Below are 14,774 nucleotides of genomic sequence, written 5' to 3'. Positions count from 1 at the left end.
CGGCAGTGTAAAAAAAATCAACCCAACCGGAAAGAGGTCGATCCTAAGTACTTCCGGTTGGGCGGGCAGAGCGTGTGTGTGTGTGCGCTTTTGTGCCGGAAAGCTAGCGACAAAACTCCCAACTAAATAGTTACACGTTTACAACAAGTGCAAATGGTGAGTCCGATCAATTTGATCATCTCCACTATGAGGGATTCGGGTTCATTATTTCGGTAGTTTATTTTTTATCTTCAACGGCCGGTTAGGAATTAGCTGCGTTAGCTCTTTCGCCTATTACCGCAACGGTATGAATGAAGAAGCGTCGCACTTACGCATGCCAACGTTTTATAATAATAATAATCATAATCATACATTTCATGTATAAGCGCCTTTCAAAACTCTCAAAGACACTTTACGGTCACAGGATACGTTTTTCTGCGGGTTTTAACACTAACAATACATTCTGATTTATATAGCGCTTCACATGGACAGATATCATATACAGGAAATAAAATAGTCACAAAGATAGTAGAAAGATCGAGTCAAACGCGTCGGTTACTTCAACTCCTAACTTCCAGTCCGACCTTTTGTATTAAATTGGGATCTAATCGAGTATCATTTGTAGTTTTGGATGTCCCAACAATCCCCTGTTGAAAATGGACCCATTTTTTTGCAGAGTTTACCACTAAACCCCAAACCCTTCCTGAACGGCCTGACGGGCAAGCCAGTGATGGTGAAGCTCAAGTGGGGGATGGAGTACAAAGGCTACCTTGTCTCCGTGGACGGCTACATGAACATGCAGGTGAGACGTGAATAACGCGTGATCAAAGTGGACCTGATTGTGAGCGTTTAAAGGACAACCGACACCATTTTTGGTTTCCTAACTGACATCAGAAAAACGTTTGATAGCATCTAAAATACCCAAAACACGCAGGCTGATATTTTTAGTCAAAATGCAAAACACCAATAAAAACGAGTTAAAGTGTCTAAAAAGTACTTCAATTTGAAACCGGAAGTGGCCAGTTTCAGGTGGTCCCGCCCCCTTGTTCATGACGTCAGGCCAGGACGTCTTGCCTTGCTCTAGAATCAAAACAATGGCTTCAGATTCGGACAAGATGCTTGCTTGTTACTCATCCAGTTATGAATATGATTCAAATAGTTCTGAAGAGGAAAGCATCAACGTTTCACCATCAACACGAAATTTTCAGACCAAACAAAGTACCCAAAATGCACTGTGTGTCACTTTCTCGGTCAGGGGCGTTCGTGACGTGACGTCACGTCAGGAATCGTCACCAACTCAAAAACTGAATATTCAGCGCGGAGTCTTAAAACGTAAAATCTAGCTATATGCGGTGGAATCTTTGTAAAATACGCTCAGTAGAAGTGATTTTACAAATTATGGACACGACTTGTCCGGAGGTGTCGGTTGTCCTTTAAGTGTCACGTTGTTTGGCAGCTGGCTAACACAGAAGAGTACGTGGACGGAGCGCTAGCGGGTCATCTCGGGGAAGTGCTGATCAGGTATTTCTAATTCAGTTTTGAATCAAAGCAAGTGTCAATTACTTACTGACAAATGCCCCCCCCCCCACACACACACACACACATACAAAATGTTCTCCAGGTGCAACAATGTTCTGTACATCCGAGGTGTGGACGAAGAAGAGGAGGACGGAGAAATGAGAGAATGAGCCAACATGGACGCTGCGGGTGTGATTTGTAGTCCAAAAGTGTGCTTGTGTTTTCACCATGTGAAACTAAATGAATGCTTGATTATTTTTTTTGTACTCTTTGAGACCAACTTTTTATTTTGTTGAGCGAATAAAACTCATTTGTGATGATGGCGGAGATCCTTGCTTTTTTTTTTTTTTTAATTGTTTTAATTAATATTAGGAATTTAATTCAAAGGCTATTGGGGTGGGGAAGGCGGGACAAATGATGATGAATATGATACATTTCATTTATAAGCACCTTTCAAAACGCTCATGGTCACATTACAGTTACGTATTTTTTATGTGCGGGTGAGCAGCGGCAGCCACACGCGCCAGCGTTCACTCAACCCCAAAGTAACTCAAATAGATAGAAAGCTAGCTAGCTAATCGCGAATAGTTTTATACATTTTCTTAATAATCACATTTAAAAACTCAACTTTACAGTCACAGGATAAGTTAGATAGCTAGCTAGCTAGCAATAATAATACAGTTCCTTTGTAAGCGCATCTCAAGATCACTTTGTAGGCACAGGATAAGTTCGATAGCTAGCTAATAGGTAGCTAATGCATTTCAAAATCTCAACGTCACTTTATAGTCACAGGATGAGTAGGATAGCTAATATCTAGCTATAACTAATAGATAGCCAGCTAACCAGTGAGGTAGCTAACTAGGTAGCCAGATAACGAGCTAGATAGACAGCAATAATAAGGGAAAAAGGCATCCAAAAGATACTGATCAAAATGGATACATGTTTCACAAATGTGAAGCAAGAATTATTTTTGTCTTTATTTTTATGCACTTTAGCATTTGTACATCATAAATTATGACAGTCGCGCTAGCTACCAAGTTACCTACCTAGCTGTCTATTTGCTGTCAGTTATCTATTAGCTAGCTATTAGCGGTCTAGTTGGCTGGCTATCTAGCTTATCTATCAGCTGTCTAGCTCGCTGGCTAGCTCTCTATTAGCAAGCTAGCTTTCTATCTATTTCACTTACTTCCGGGTTGAGTGAACGCTGGTGCGTGTGGCTGCCGCTGCTCACCCACAGAAAAAAATATCCTGTTACTGTAAAGTGACCTTAAGAGTTTTGAAAGTCGCTTATAAATAATCGCTTAATAATAATAATAATTAATAATAATAATAATAATACATATAATTTATAAGAGCCTTTCAAAATTCTCAAGGCACACTTTACAGTCACAGGACACGTTTTTCTGCGGGTGAGCAGCGGCAGCCACCCACGCCAACGTTCACTCACCCCGGAAGTTACTCAAATAGATAGAAAACCAACTAGATAGCTAATGGATAGCTAAATCTAGAAAGCTAGCTTGTTATATAATAATAGCTAGCTATTAGTAGTAATAATAATAATAATAATACATTTCATTTGTAAGCGCCTTATAAAACTCTGAAGGTCACTTTACAGTCACAGGATCAGTTTTTCCGTGGGTGAGCAGCGGCAGCCACACGCGCCAGCTTTCACTCAACCCAGAAGTAACTCAAATAGATAGAAAGCTAGCTAATAGCTAGCCAGATAGACAGTTAGCTAACTAGCTAGATAGCCATATAGCTAATATAAAGCCAGCTATATCATTAGCTAGCTAGACAGATAGCGAATAGATAGCAAATGGATAGCAAAGAGATAGCCATAAATGAAATTTATTATTATAATAATTAGTTGCATTGATTGATTAGCAAATTAATTGAACCAAAAAAAGTTCCTGTCAGTGTTAAATTTGATCAAAAACTTTTCACACTTTGCTCAGCGATATTTTGCGTCGATCTGCATTTGGTACTCAGTGGTGGGCGTCAAGCGAAGCCGTTATTCATTCTAAAAAGTTTAGAAAGCCCTCCTACCCCCTTGCGCACTTTAACCTCTGCTGCTCAAATATTTGCCGAAGCCCCCCCTCCCCCCCAAAAAAGCAGAATAACTGACCTTGCGGGCTGCTCTCCGAAGAGACAAAATGTCGACAGCTAGCTTGAAACTACTGGTGAAGAATGCGAGGCAGGTGCTGGTGATTTGCAATAAGGGCGAGAAATACCTGACGAGAGCCAACGGCGGCGACATCGACGTTCATATCGTCCAAAACGCAAGCGTCGTCGTCGACAGGTCACTTTCAAGCTGGAAAACGATTCATGATAATCAATATTTTTTCCCCAACCATTGTTCATATTTATCGGTGATTTGTATTCAGTGCAAAAAAATATATACCCCGATAGTCCTGACAAATAGTTATATTGATGATTTCAATTGTGAATTGTGCCGGTCAGCGATGGCCTCGTCGAAGCGGTTGGTCCCGTCGATGTGATCGAGTCCAAATATTCGTGCGTTTCCTTCGATCGCGTGATCGACGCCACGGGGATGTGCGTCTTGCCTGGTAAGTGTGAGCAAAATAATCAATACCGTGATACCTCAGCTTACGAAGTTAATTGGTTCCCAGGAAGTGTGTGTCAGGCGAAAAGTGTGTCTTCCGAACATTTATTTCCCATCCAAAAGAAACCATTAAAATGAGAATAAACCGTTTCCAGGTCCCCATAAAACATAATTTTCGACGAAATAAGCCTTAAAGGACAATCGACGTCTCCGGACAAGTTGTGTCCATCATTTGTAAAACGGCTTCAAATGACTTCTACTGAGCGTATTTTAATAAGATTCCACCGCATATAGCTATATTTTACGCTTTAAGACTCGCGCTGAATATTCAGGAAGTGTTGTTTTTGAGTTGGTGACGAGTCTGTACGTGACGTCACTAAAGGACCGTAAAAAAGACGCATTGTAGCGGTCCTTCCATCACGTCAATGTATTTTGCTGTATTGTTTGGTCTGAAAACCGTGTGTTGCACCCAAAAGCCGCCAGAAGAGGGTGCCCAAGCTCCATATAAGGAATTTATCAGCCTGTGGAAACGGAGGTGGCTACAGGAGGTCGCCATTTTGTGCCTCTTTTCTGGTAGTCGTTTCTCCCCAACGTTGCCTCAAAATGGCATGGAATAAATTATTTAATCGATTGCAAACATGTATGCTTTCCTCTTCAGAACTATTTGAATCATATTCATAACTGGATGTGTAACAAGAAAGCATATTCTCCGAATCTGAAGCCATTGTTTTGATTCTCAAGCAATGCAAGACGTCTTGGCGTGATGTCACAAACTGGGGGCGGGACTTTCTGAAACTGGCCACTTCCGGTTTCAATTTTTTTTGCAGATTTTGGACACTTTAAGTCATTTTTATTGGTGTTTTGCATTTGAATAAAAATATCATGCGCATTAGCTAGCTAGCTGGATAGATAGCTAATAGATAGAAAGCTAGCTAGGTAGGTTAGCTAGCGAGGAACTAGAATATCATATCAAAATAGAGAAAGGTTTTAGAAAATATATGAACTCATTCACTTCCATTCCTCAATTTCTTTGGGAATTGAAACTATGACGGTGTTGTCAGGTTTGGTGGACGCTCATACTCACCCAATTTGGGCCGGCGACCGCGTGCACGAGTTCGCCATGAAGGTAGGCCAACCGGTCGCCACGGTGACGACGACGACGGAGTAATGATACTTTCACCGCAGCTTGCCGGCGCCACCTACATGGACGTGCACCGCGCGGGAGGCGGCATTCACTTCACGGTGGAGCGCACCCGAGCGGCGGGCGCCCGCGACCTCCTGGCCTCGCTGAGCGGCAGGCTGGAACGCATGCGGCGGGCCGGGACCACCTTAGCCGAGGTCAAAAGCGGCTACGGCCTGGATCTTCCCACTGAGATGAAGATGCTGGAGGTGATGGAGGAAGCCCGTCGCACTCTGCCCATCGGTATCTCAGCCACGTATTGCGGCGCCCACGCCGTGCCCAAGTATGTCCCATTTCAACTTAAAGGACAACCGACACCATTTTTTGTTTCCTAAGTGACATCAGAAAAACGTTTGAGAGCATCTAAAATAGCCAAAACACGCAGGATGATATTTTTAGTCAAATACAAAACACCGATAAAAATGACTTCAAGTGTCCCAAAAGTGCCACAAAATGAGCTCGGAACTGGGGTGATTCAGAAAGTCCCGCCCCCTTGTTCGTGACGTCACGTCAGGACGACGTCTTGCCTTGCTCCAGAATCAAAACAATGGCTTCAGATTGGGAGAAGATGCTTCCTTGTTACTCATCCAGTTATGAGTAATAGTTCTGAAGTGGAAAGCATAAATGTTTGCAATGGATTAAAGAAGTCCTTCCGGATCAATTCGAGGCGTCAGGACTCCAATGTAGCGTCCCGGAAAATGCACAAGATGGCGCCCAAGCTCTGTTGGAAATGGGCTGATTTGTGTCAACTAGTATCAAATAGTAGTCTTGGTGCAACACACAACGATTCACCATCGCGTTATTCATGTTTTTTCCTTCTAATTTCACCATCTACACAAAGTTTTCAGACCAAAGTACCCAAAATGCATAGTGTGTCGCTTTCTCGGTCAGGAGCGTTTCTTCCGTGACGTCAGGAATCGTCACCAACTCGAAAACAAGACTTCCTGAATATTCAGCGCGAGTCTTAAAACGTAAAATATAGCTACATATGCGGTGGAATCTTTGTAAAATACGCTCAGTAGAAGTAATTTGAAGCCATTTTACAAACTATGGACGCAACTTGACCGGCGACGTCGGTTGTCCTTTAAAATCTTTATGCAACGATTCAGAAATGGACTTATTTACATGCCTTGCGGGACTCCGCCGCACACATGAAGAGGGAAGACCATGGAGGAAGCCACGGCGGACATCCTGCGCGTTCAACTACCCGCGTTGAAGGGGCGCATGGCAACCGGGGAGCTGCGGGTGGATAACATCGACGTCTTCTGCGAGGAGGGCGTCTTCGACGTGCCCTCAACGAGGGCGATTTTGCAGGCGGGCAAGGACATGGGGCTCAACGTCAACTTCCACGGAGACGAGTTGCATCCCATGAACGCCGCCCAGGTCGGATTCCGATTGGTGACCGTCATGGAGCCTTTTTTTAACTTGAAACATCTCGTCTGCAGCTGGGGGCCGAGCTGGGAGCGTTAGCTGTCAGTCATCTGGAGGAAGTAACGGATCAAGGCATCGCCGCCATGGCCCGCGCCAAGACGGCGGCCATTTTGCTGCCGACCACGGCTTACATTCTCAGGTTACACAAACGCAAATCCTAAGAGGGCGGGGAAAGAAAACTGGACAGATAGCGCAACAATATATCGCCAACTTGACCTTTGATGCTAATTTTGCCTATACAGTGATACATCGGTTTACGAACCCTTTGGCTTACAAACTTTTCGGTTTACGAACGTTAAATGTATGGAAATTTTACCTTGGCATACGAACTTTAGCTTGTTATACGAACTTTTTTCGTACGCGGAGCTGCCTCAACGAGTGATGTGTCGTTCGCGAACGAGCCAGTTCTTCTAACAACAAAATGGCAGCCGACTGTTTTTGTCCTCTGTCGTCGGTTAAAGCCACGTGATTGGTCAAGAACGCAGCAGCGAGGGGAGGCGGTTTAAACATTAAAGAGACAGACAGACGACAGTGAGTTTCAACTTTGATAGTTCAAAGGCAGAGTGCAGACTGCAAGGTTAAAATATCTCATCGATCAGGCTCCACAAACAACCCGCACAAGCCATCTGTACACTTGATTCAAAACGCTATCAACCCAGCTAAACAGAACACAATTGATGAGGAACTAGGTAAAATGATCGCAGAGAAAGCACCGAGAAGGGATCATTCCTCAAGATGGTGAAGGAAGAAGGCTACGTTCCTCATCAAGTGTTTAATGCTGATGAAACCAGTCACTCCATTCCATCAAGCCATCAACGACCATCACAAAGGTCAATAAAACCACTTGATTATATAGCACAGTTTATTTCTTTAGCTATAATACCATAGCACATAAAATAAGGTATATTTTGTGTAGTTTTGAGTCTTAGGAAATTAGAAAGTAGAAAATTATGTTTTATGGGAACGGATTATTCTCATTTTAATGGTTTCCTATGGGAAATTAATTTTTGGGATACACACTTTTCACCTTACACAATCTGTCTGAGAACCAATTAAGTTTGTAAGCCAAGGTATCACTGTATTTATCCTTTCGCTAACCTGTGTGCGGCTAGGCTAGCTCAACCGCGGGCGCGAGCCATGTTGGATGCGGGTGTGATCGTGGCCCTGGGTAGCGACTTCAACCCCAACGCGTACTGTTGCTCCATGGTAGGTCGCCCGCCGACTCCGCTTCCGAGCGCCATAGCTAATTTCTGACCCCCCCCCCCCCGCCCCCCAAAGCCCATCGTCATGCACCTGGCCTGCGTCAACATGAGGATGTCCATGCCCGAGGCCTTGGCGGCGGCGACCATCAACGCCGCTTACGCTCTGGGACGATCGCACACGCACGGTTCGCTGGAGGCGGGGAAACACGGCGACCTGTTGGTCATCGATGCACCGCGGTAAACGGCTACAGACATTCGAGTTACGAACCTTAGTTTTCGACCATAATCCGTTCCAGAAACCTGTTTCAAAACAGATTTGTTCGAAAACCGACTCAGCACTGACATTATAATCAATGTAAAAAAAGTTCATTCGTTCCAAATCCAGAAAACAACTTTTTAAAAACACTTTTCACTATTTTACAGTATAAACTGTACAGATGCTCCCCTACTTACGAACATTCGAGTTATGAACAACAGTGCATAGTTGTACATGTACATATCTTTATAGAGCATATATTTTATTAAATGTTTATTTTTCAGTAAAAACCAATGCAGGTGACTTATACAATCCTTAAATAATAATAATAATAATAATAATAATAATAATAATAAATGTCATTCATAAGCCCCTTTAAAAACTCTCAAGCTCTTTAAAAACTCTCAAGCTCACTTTACAGTCTATGGATGAGCAACGGCAGCCACACGCGCCAGTGTTCACTCATCCAGAAAGTAACTCAAACAGATAGAAAGCTAGCTCGCTAAAACCATATTTATATAAACCTTTAACATACTAATATAAGCCCAAACATACATTCTGTACTAAAATATAGCACTGAAGCAATTTACGAACAAATTCACCTTACGAATGACCGTTTGGAACGTATCTCGTTTGTAAGTTGGGGAGCGTCTGTATCTTTATCGAGCATATATTTTAGTCGATGTTTATTGTTCAACACAAACCAATACAGGTTACTTATACAAGCCTTAAAAATATTTATATAAACCTTTAACATACTTATATAAGCCCTAAATATACAATTGATAAAAATATAGCACTGAAACAACTTACGAACAAATTCACCTTACAAACGACCGTTTGGAACGGATCTTGTTCGTAAGTTGGGGAGTGTCTGTATCTTTATAGAGCATATATTTTAATAAATGTTTATTTATGTAAGCATACATTCCATCCAAAATACAGCACTGAAGCAACTTACGAACGAATTCACCTTACGAACGACCGTTGGGGAGTGTCTGTATATTTGCTGAAAACTCACTTTTTGGTGGTATTTTTGTGTCTTCTGAAATACCCAAATACCACCACAAGATGGCGTGAGGGATTACCGTCATTACATAAGGGCTCTGACTGCTGAGATTTGTTTGTCTCCAGTTGGGAGCATCTCATCTACCAGCTTGGAGGACATCAGGAGCTCATCCGCTACGTGGTCGTCAAGGGTGACATCGTCTACGACAACCACCAGACGCTAACCTTGTGAAGAGTCACGGACGAATAGAAGAAATGGAGTGTTTGAGGCCGCCATTGTGATCAGCAATTTGCTCTGTGTGCTTTAATTGAACATGTCAGGACACTTGTAACAAATACTTTGGGTACAAAATGGATGAAGCATTGTAATAAATGCATGTGGTAACAGCTTAGGCTAAAATACTGCGGGTGTGTACATACTGCATTCTCTAAGTTGAAAGTTGGGCTTGGTATTTCTTCCCGGCGCGGTGGATCTGCTGGTACAGCGTCATGGAGAAGGCCATGCCGAGGAGCTGAAAGCGACATGGCTGATTAAAGGACAACCGACACCAGTCTTTTGTTTCCTAACTGACATCAGAAAAACGTTTTATGGCATTTAAAATACACAAAACACGCAGGCTGATATTTTTTGTCAAATGCAAAACACCAATAAAATGACTTAAAGTGTCCCAAAACTACTTCAAAATGACCTCGGAGATGGCGAGTTTCAGAAGGTCCCGCCCCCTTGCTCGTGACGTCACGCCAGCATACTCCTTCACACAAACTGCCCTGCTCCAGAATCAAAACAATAGCTTCACCGAGTTCAGATTGGGAGAAGATGCTTTCTTGTTACTCATCCAGTTATGAATATGATTCAAATAGTTCTGAAGAGGAAAGCATACATGCTTGCAATGGATTAAAGAAGTCCTCCTGTATCAATTTGAGGCGTCTGGACTCCAATGTAGCGTCCCGGAAAATGCACAAGATGGCGCCCAAGCTCCGTTGGAAATGGGCTGATTAGTCTGCTGGGAATTTGTGTCAACTAGTATCAAATAGTAGTCTTGGTGCAACACACAACCATTCACCATCGCGTTATTTATGTGTTTTCCTTCTAATTTCGCCATCAACAAGATGTTTTCAGACCAAACAAACTACCCAAAATGCATTGTGTGTCGCTTTCTCGGTCAGGGGCGTTCCTTCAGTGACGTCACGTCAGGCATCGTCATCAAGTCAAAAACAAGACTTCCTGAATATTCGGCGCGAGTCTTAAAACGTAAAATATAGCTACATGCCGTGGAATCTTTGTAAAAGGCGGTCAGTAGAAGTCATTTGAAGTGATTTGACAAATTATGGACGCAACTTGTCCGGTGGCATCGGTTGTCCTTTAAATGATGTAAAAAAAACAATCAAAGGCATCCGGCGAATATGGTTGCCCACCTGAATGACCAGCACACACATAGCGATGGTGCCCAGCAGATGTTTGTTGTCGTCCAGCCACTCCTCCACCTTCTCGTAGCAGCCCTAAAACAAGCACAACATGACAACCTCACAATTGACCTTTCACCGGATTCGAACCTGATGGACTAACCCGCGTCCAGAAGGCGTTGGAAGCGTTTTGTCCGCATCCCGAATGAACGAGTTGGCAGCAGCTGTCTGGAACTGTGTTGACCTGGAGCGCCGCGTGCCAGTCCCTGAAACTCGTTACACCGCAGCAGCGCCACTGCGCCCGCATCATCAGTGAGGGTCACGAGGAACCGCCCCCCCCCCCTCGATTCATCCACGTCGCGGCGTGGGCTTACCCCTCCCTGGATGACGTTCCACGCGTCTGTCAGGCCGGCGTTGTTGTCCGTGTTGTACAGAACCAGCCCGTCCTTCAGATCCCGCCGGGCGTTTTCGTTCACCTGCGAGTCATCAAACAGGAAGATGAAATTTCAATTGACAATACAACACAATACATATTGATTTATATATATAGCGCTTGAACAACAACTTAAGCTGAAACAAAGTGCTTAACATGGACAACTATCCTATAGAAGAATAAAGCAGTCACAAAGACAGTAGAAAGCACCAGGGAGTGAAACCTCGGGCGACGTCTGAATCATCCTACCTTAGCGGTGTAGACGAAGAAGAGGATGAGGAGGATGAGCTCGGCCAGTAGGATGATCAACAGGACAATGAAGAACTTGAGGGAAACAAATTAGAATCATGCAAATACAACCTAAATTCCCGCCGCTATAAAAAGTACAATACAATACATATTGATTTATATAGCGCTTTAACAACAGCTGTAGCACTTTACTCACTCACTCATGCCAGACGATGTACCAAAATGTGTCCGCTCCAGTGCCAGGGTTTTTGTCATTTTCACTCAAATTGCAGGACTCACAGAATTTTGAGTTTTAGGACGACATCAACATTCAATTCAGCGTAAGAAACCTTAGACTTTCTTCTTTCATCAGGAAAAAAAAAGAGTTAATTCCTAAGTTACATGGAGTTATCTGAGGTTGAAATGGGGGCAGCGGTACAAAATACAATATGTAAATATTGATTTATATAGCGCTTCAACAACAGCTGAAGCTGTAACAAAGCGCTAAAATGGACATAAAGGCAAATGCTGCCCCCTCGTGGAAGGGAAAAACATTGTCAGAGGCCTGACCAGCGCTTTATAGCCAACCCCCGCAAGAAAAAACAAAACCCGAACCAATTTGGAAATGTTGCTCTACGTCACAGTTTACAAGTTTCGTGTTTGCTTTCTTCAACATTTAGCTTGTAGTAGACCTGAACGTTCCACCATGACACCCTTGATGCACTGGTGAAAAGGACACTTTGATCCTCTCCTCTTTCATCTAGAATTGCTCTGATGAAGGCGGAAGTATACGCCGAAACATGTAAGGTAATTGAACACCTAAAAAACAAATAATCTGTTGTGAATTAGATATCAAGTAGACAGGATGAAATTAACACAACTAGAATTGCTTCATGTCACAAAGAGGGTACAGAAAGTGCTTAAGAATGAATAACTCTTTGTGTTGTCATATTATTTGTTATTTATTTTGGTTCTTTTGACTTCTAGATGGCGCAGCGAGAGTGGCTGCCTTTCCAGCAGCGCCTGTATTTTGTTTTTCTACTTCTTTCTTTCCTTTCATAACTTTGCTGCTGTGAAATGTAAATGTCTCCACCGCGAGACGAATAAAGATAACTCCAATCCAATAAATTTGGGAATTGGCACACCATGTGTGCAATGTCGATAAAATGGACGTGCTCATACCCCAAGGCTGTTTAGAATATTATCCAAAACATATACTGTAAAATATTTTATATATCTATATGCCATATATGCTATCTGGCTAGCTCTTAGCTATCTATTGGCTTGCGAGCTAGCTTTCTATCTCTTTGTCTTACTATTCTATTTGAGTTACTTCCGGGTTGAGTGAACGCTGACGTGTGGCTGCCGCTGCTCACCCACAGAAAAACTTATCCTGTGACTGTAAAGTGACCTGGAGAGCTTTCGAAAGGCGCTTCTAAATGAAATGTATTATGATTATTATTATTATTATATGAAACAAACAAGTGATTTTCAAGTAATTCCGAATGCAACTAACTCACACTAAGCAGGAGGCACTTGTTCTCCTTAATGGCGCCCAGGCATCCCAGGAAGCCCGTCACCATGACGATGGTGCCCAGCGTGACAATGAGGTTGGCGGCCGACAGAGATGGGAAGGATGGCGAGAGCGTGGCGAAGTTGTCCTGCGACACCGACAGCCACACGCCCACGCCCAGCAGGCCGCACCCGCCCAGCTGAAACAAAGATACGGACGCGTCAACCATTTTGTTTTTTATGGTCACGTGATGGTCGGTGATCAGAGTCGTGCAGTTACCCAAAAGAGCAAGTTGAAGAGGAACAGCATGTATTTGACGCAGCAGATGCAGCCGCGGGCCATCTTGGAGATTACTGGACCTGAAGGGTGACACTTTGAATAATAACAAACACCATTTTTTCTTTCCTAACTGACATCAGAAAAACGTTTTATAGCATCTCAAACACCCAAAACACGAAGGCTGATATTTTTTAGTCAAATGAAAAACACAAATAAAAATGACTTCAAGTGTCCCAAAAATGAATGGCGAGTTTCAAAAAGTCCCGCCCCCTTGTTCGTGACGTCACGTCAGGACGACGTCTTGCCTTGCTCTAAATCAAAACAATGGCTTCAGATTGGGAGAAGATGCTTTCTTGTTACTCATCCAGTTATGAATATGATTCAAATAGTTCTGAAGAGGAAAGCATAAATGTTTGCAATCGATTAAAGAAGTCCTGTATCATTTTGAGGCGTCTGGAATTCAATGTAGCATCCCAGAAAATGCACAAGATGGCGCCCAAGCTCTGTTGGAAATGGGCTGATTTGTCTGCTGGGAATTTGTGTTAACTAGTATTAAATAGTAGTCTCGGTGCAACACACAACGATTCACCATCGCATTATTTATGTGTTTTCCTTCTAATTTCGCCATCAACACGGATCAACACCAAGATTTCAGACCAAAGTACCCAAAATGCATTGTGTGTCACTTTCTTGGGTCCCCGTTCCAGACATGACGTCACGTCAAGCATCGCCATCAAGTCGAAAACAAGACTTCCTGAATATTCAGCGCGAGACTTAAAAGGTAAAATAGAGCTCTATGCCATGGAATCTTTGTAAAATACGCTCAGTCGAAGTCATTTGAAGTGATTTTACAAATTATAGATACAACTTGTCGGGAGGCGTCGGTTGTCCTTTAATAATACATTAAATTTCAAATCACCCAAGAAAACAAGAAACACCAAAGATTAATCTACTCTCAGTGAATTTACTGTATTTTTTCTTCATTTTATAACGAAATCAGAAACTTACCAGTTGAATACGAATACAGGGATGAAACTGGGGGGAATCTGGAAAACATCAAAATTGACTGTGATCCCTTCGCATTCCAAACACATTTAAATCCAAATACGAGAGACATTTTAGACATTTCATTTGACTGTATTTCATGACCTACAATTGAAGCCACTAGGAGCCACAATACTCCATAATAATCGTTCTTCTTATATTTATCGGCAAAAGTATGTATTTCCAACTCCAAACAAGCTCTTGCCAGCGACGTCACTGGACAGAACTTCGAACGCGGCTTTAAAGTTAGCGCTTCAGAAAACACATTCAAAAACCATGTTATATTTTACACTTTCACAACGTAGAGCACATATTTGACAGGAATGCCAAATAATATTTTTTAGCAAACTTTCGAGAGTTTTCTGGAAGGGCATGACCATTTTTGTGCCTGGAAAAAAAATCACAACAAGCGTCGACGGGGGGTGAAAAAGGACTATTTCTTACTGCGCTATGAACTGAAACTCGTCATTCTGAAGATTGCTTTCAAGTTGTCATTTTTTTCCACAGTTTCCACACACAAAAAGTTAATCAACGACAAAAAAAGCGACGAATCCTCGGAGTCAACGGAGAGCTTGTCAAAGTTTAAACCACGGTCGAAGCACGTTCACAGTACGAGGAACGGGATGTGCGTGTGGAGGGCGGAGCACACTGCGGAGGAAGACGCCGCACGGGGAAACGTTTTGTGCGCATGACCAAAAAATCAACTGATTACAAAAAATCGCATTTGACTAGTTAA

At 42.9% G+C, this 14,774-nt stretch overlaps 3 protein-coding genes across 5 annotated transcripts; 2 read left to right on the top strand and 1 right to left on the bottom strand.

Moving 5' to 3' along the window:
* The first annotated feature begins 12 nt into the window (after nucleotides 1-12).
* Nucleotides 13-1,817, top strand: snrpf (small nuclear ribonucleoprotein polypeptide F). The gene is made up of 4 exons (XM_088989349.1): nucleotides 13-156; nucleotides 656-781; nucleotides 1,436-1,500; nucleotides 1,601-1,817. The coding sequence occupies exons 1-4, from the start codon at nucleotides 154-156 to the stop codon at nucleotides 1,665-1,667; spliced, it is 261 nt and encodes an 86-aa protein (XP_088845475.1). The 5' UTR covers nucleotides 13-153; the 3' UTR covers nucleotides 1,668-1,817.
* Nucleotides 1,818-3,650: 1,833 nt separating this feature from the next.
* Nucleotides 3,651-9,537, top strand: amdhd1 (amidohydrolase domain containing 1). The gene is made up of 9 exons (XM_088989344.1): nucleotides 3,651-3,796; nucleotides 3,958-4,064; nucleotides 5,122-5,186; nucleotides 5,246-5,523; nucleotides 6,398-6,623; nucleotides 6,686-6,810; nucleotides 7,784-7,877; nucleotides 7,950-8,110; nucleotides 9,264-9,537. The coding sequence occupies exons 1-9, from the start codon at nucleotides 3,651-3,653 to the stop codon at nucleotides 9,367-9,369; spliced, it is 1,308 nt and encodes a 435-aa protein (XP_088845470.1). The 3' UTR covers nucleotides 9,370-9,537.
* Nucleotides 9,222-14,671, bottom strand: LOC148881893 (tetraspanin-9-like). Of its 3 annotated transcripts, XM_088989346.1 has the most exons (10): nucleotides 14,483-14,671; nucleotides 14,003-14,040; nucleotides 12,995-13,074; nucleotides 12,723-12,914; nucleotides 11,224-11,298; nucleotides 10,916-11,017; nucleotides 10,705-10,836; nucleotides 10,554-10,637; nucleotides 9,558-9,649; nucleotides 9,222-9,362 (listed from the first exon to the last, which is right to left on the bottom strand). In XM_088989346.1, exons 3-9 carry the CDS (start codon nucleotides 13,055-13,057, stop codon nucleotides 9,566-9,568), a joined length of 732 nt encoding a protein of 243 aa, XP_088845472.1. In that variant the 5' UTR covers nucleotides 13,058-13,074; nucleotides 14,003-14,040; nucleotides 14,483-14,671; the 3' UTR covers nucleotides 9,222-9,362; nucleotides 9,558-9,565. The 3 variants fall into 3 exon arrangements, with proteins under 3 accessions (XP_088845472.1, XP_088845474.1, XP_088845471.1); XM_088989348.1 differs by lacking the exon at nucleotides 9,222-9,362 and having other exon boundaries at nucleotides 9,414-9,649; nucleotides 12,995-13,087; XM_088989345.1 differs by lacking the exon at nucleotides 9,222-9,362 and having other exon boundaries at nucleotides 9,414-9,649.
* Nucleotides 14,672-14,774: the final 103 nt, after the last annotated feature.

This window comes from Hippocampus bargibanti, linkage group LG22, assembly GCF_051943395.1.
Source record: "Hippocampus bargibanti isolate YZ-2025 linkage group LG22, ASM5194339v1, whole genome shotgun sequence".
In the NCBI taxonomy this organism is placed as follows: domain Eukaryota; kingdom Metazoa; phylum Chordata; class Actinopteri; order Syngnathiformes; family Syngnathidae; genus Hippocampus; species Hippocampus bargibanti.
Note: the sequence above shows the minus strand (reverse complement) of the source record. Positions and strands in the feature narration are given on the sequence as shown.

Excerpts from the sequence above, each read along its gene's own strand:
- snrpf (XM_088989349.1), top strand. Across the intron at positions 782-1,435 it reads ACGGCTACATGAACATGCAG|CTGGCTAACACAGAAGAGTA; the intron begins GTGAGACGTGAA and ends GTTGTTTGGCAG. Across the intron at positions 1,501-1,600 it reads CTCGGGGAAGTGCTGATCAG|GTGCAACAATGTTCTGTACA; the intron begins GTATTTCTAATT and ends AATGTTCTCCAG.
- amdhd1 (XM_088989344.1), top strand. The coding sequence starts at position 3,651 with ATGTCGACAGCTAGCTTGAAACTACTGGTGAAGAATGCGAGGCAGGTG. Across the intron at positions 3,797-3,957 it reads GCAAGCGTCGTCGTCGACAG|CGATGGCCTCGTCGAAGCGG; the intron begins GTCACTTTCAAG and ends TGTGCCGGTCAG. Across the intron at positions 4,065-5,121 it reads GGGGATGTGCGTCTTGCCTG|GTTTGGTGGACGCTCATACT; the intron begins GTAAGTGTGAGC and ends CGGTGTTGTCAG.
- LOC148881893 (XM_088989346.1), bottom strand. The coding sequence starts at position 13,057 with ATGGCCCGCGGCTGCATCTGCTGCGTCAAATACATGCTGTTCCTCTTC. Across the intron at positions 10,837-10,915 it reads GGAACGTCATCCAGGGAGGG|TGGCGCTGCTGCGGTGTAAC; the intron begins GTAAGCCCACGC and ends ATGCGGGCGCAG. Across the intron at positions 10,638-10,704 it reads CCAACGCCTTCTGGACGCGG|GGCTGCTACGAGAAGGTGGA; the intron begins GTTAGTCCATCA and ends TGCTTGTTTTAG.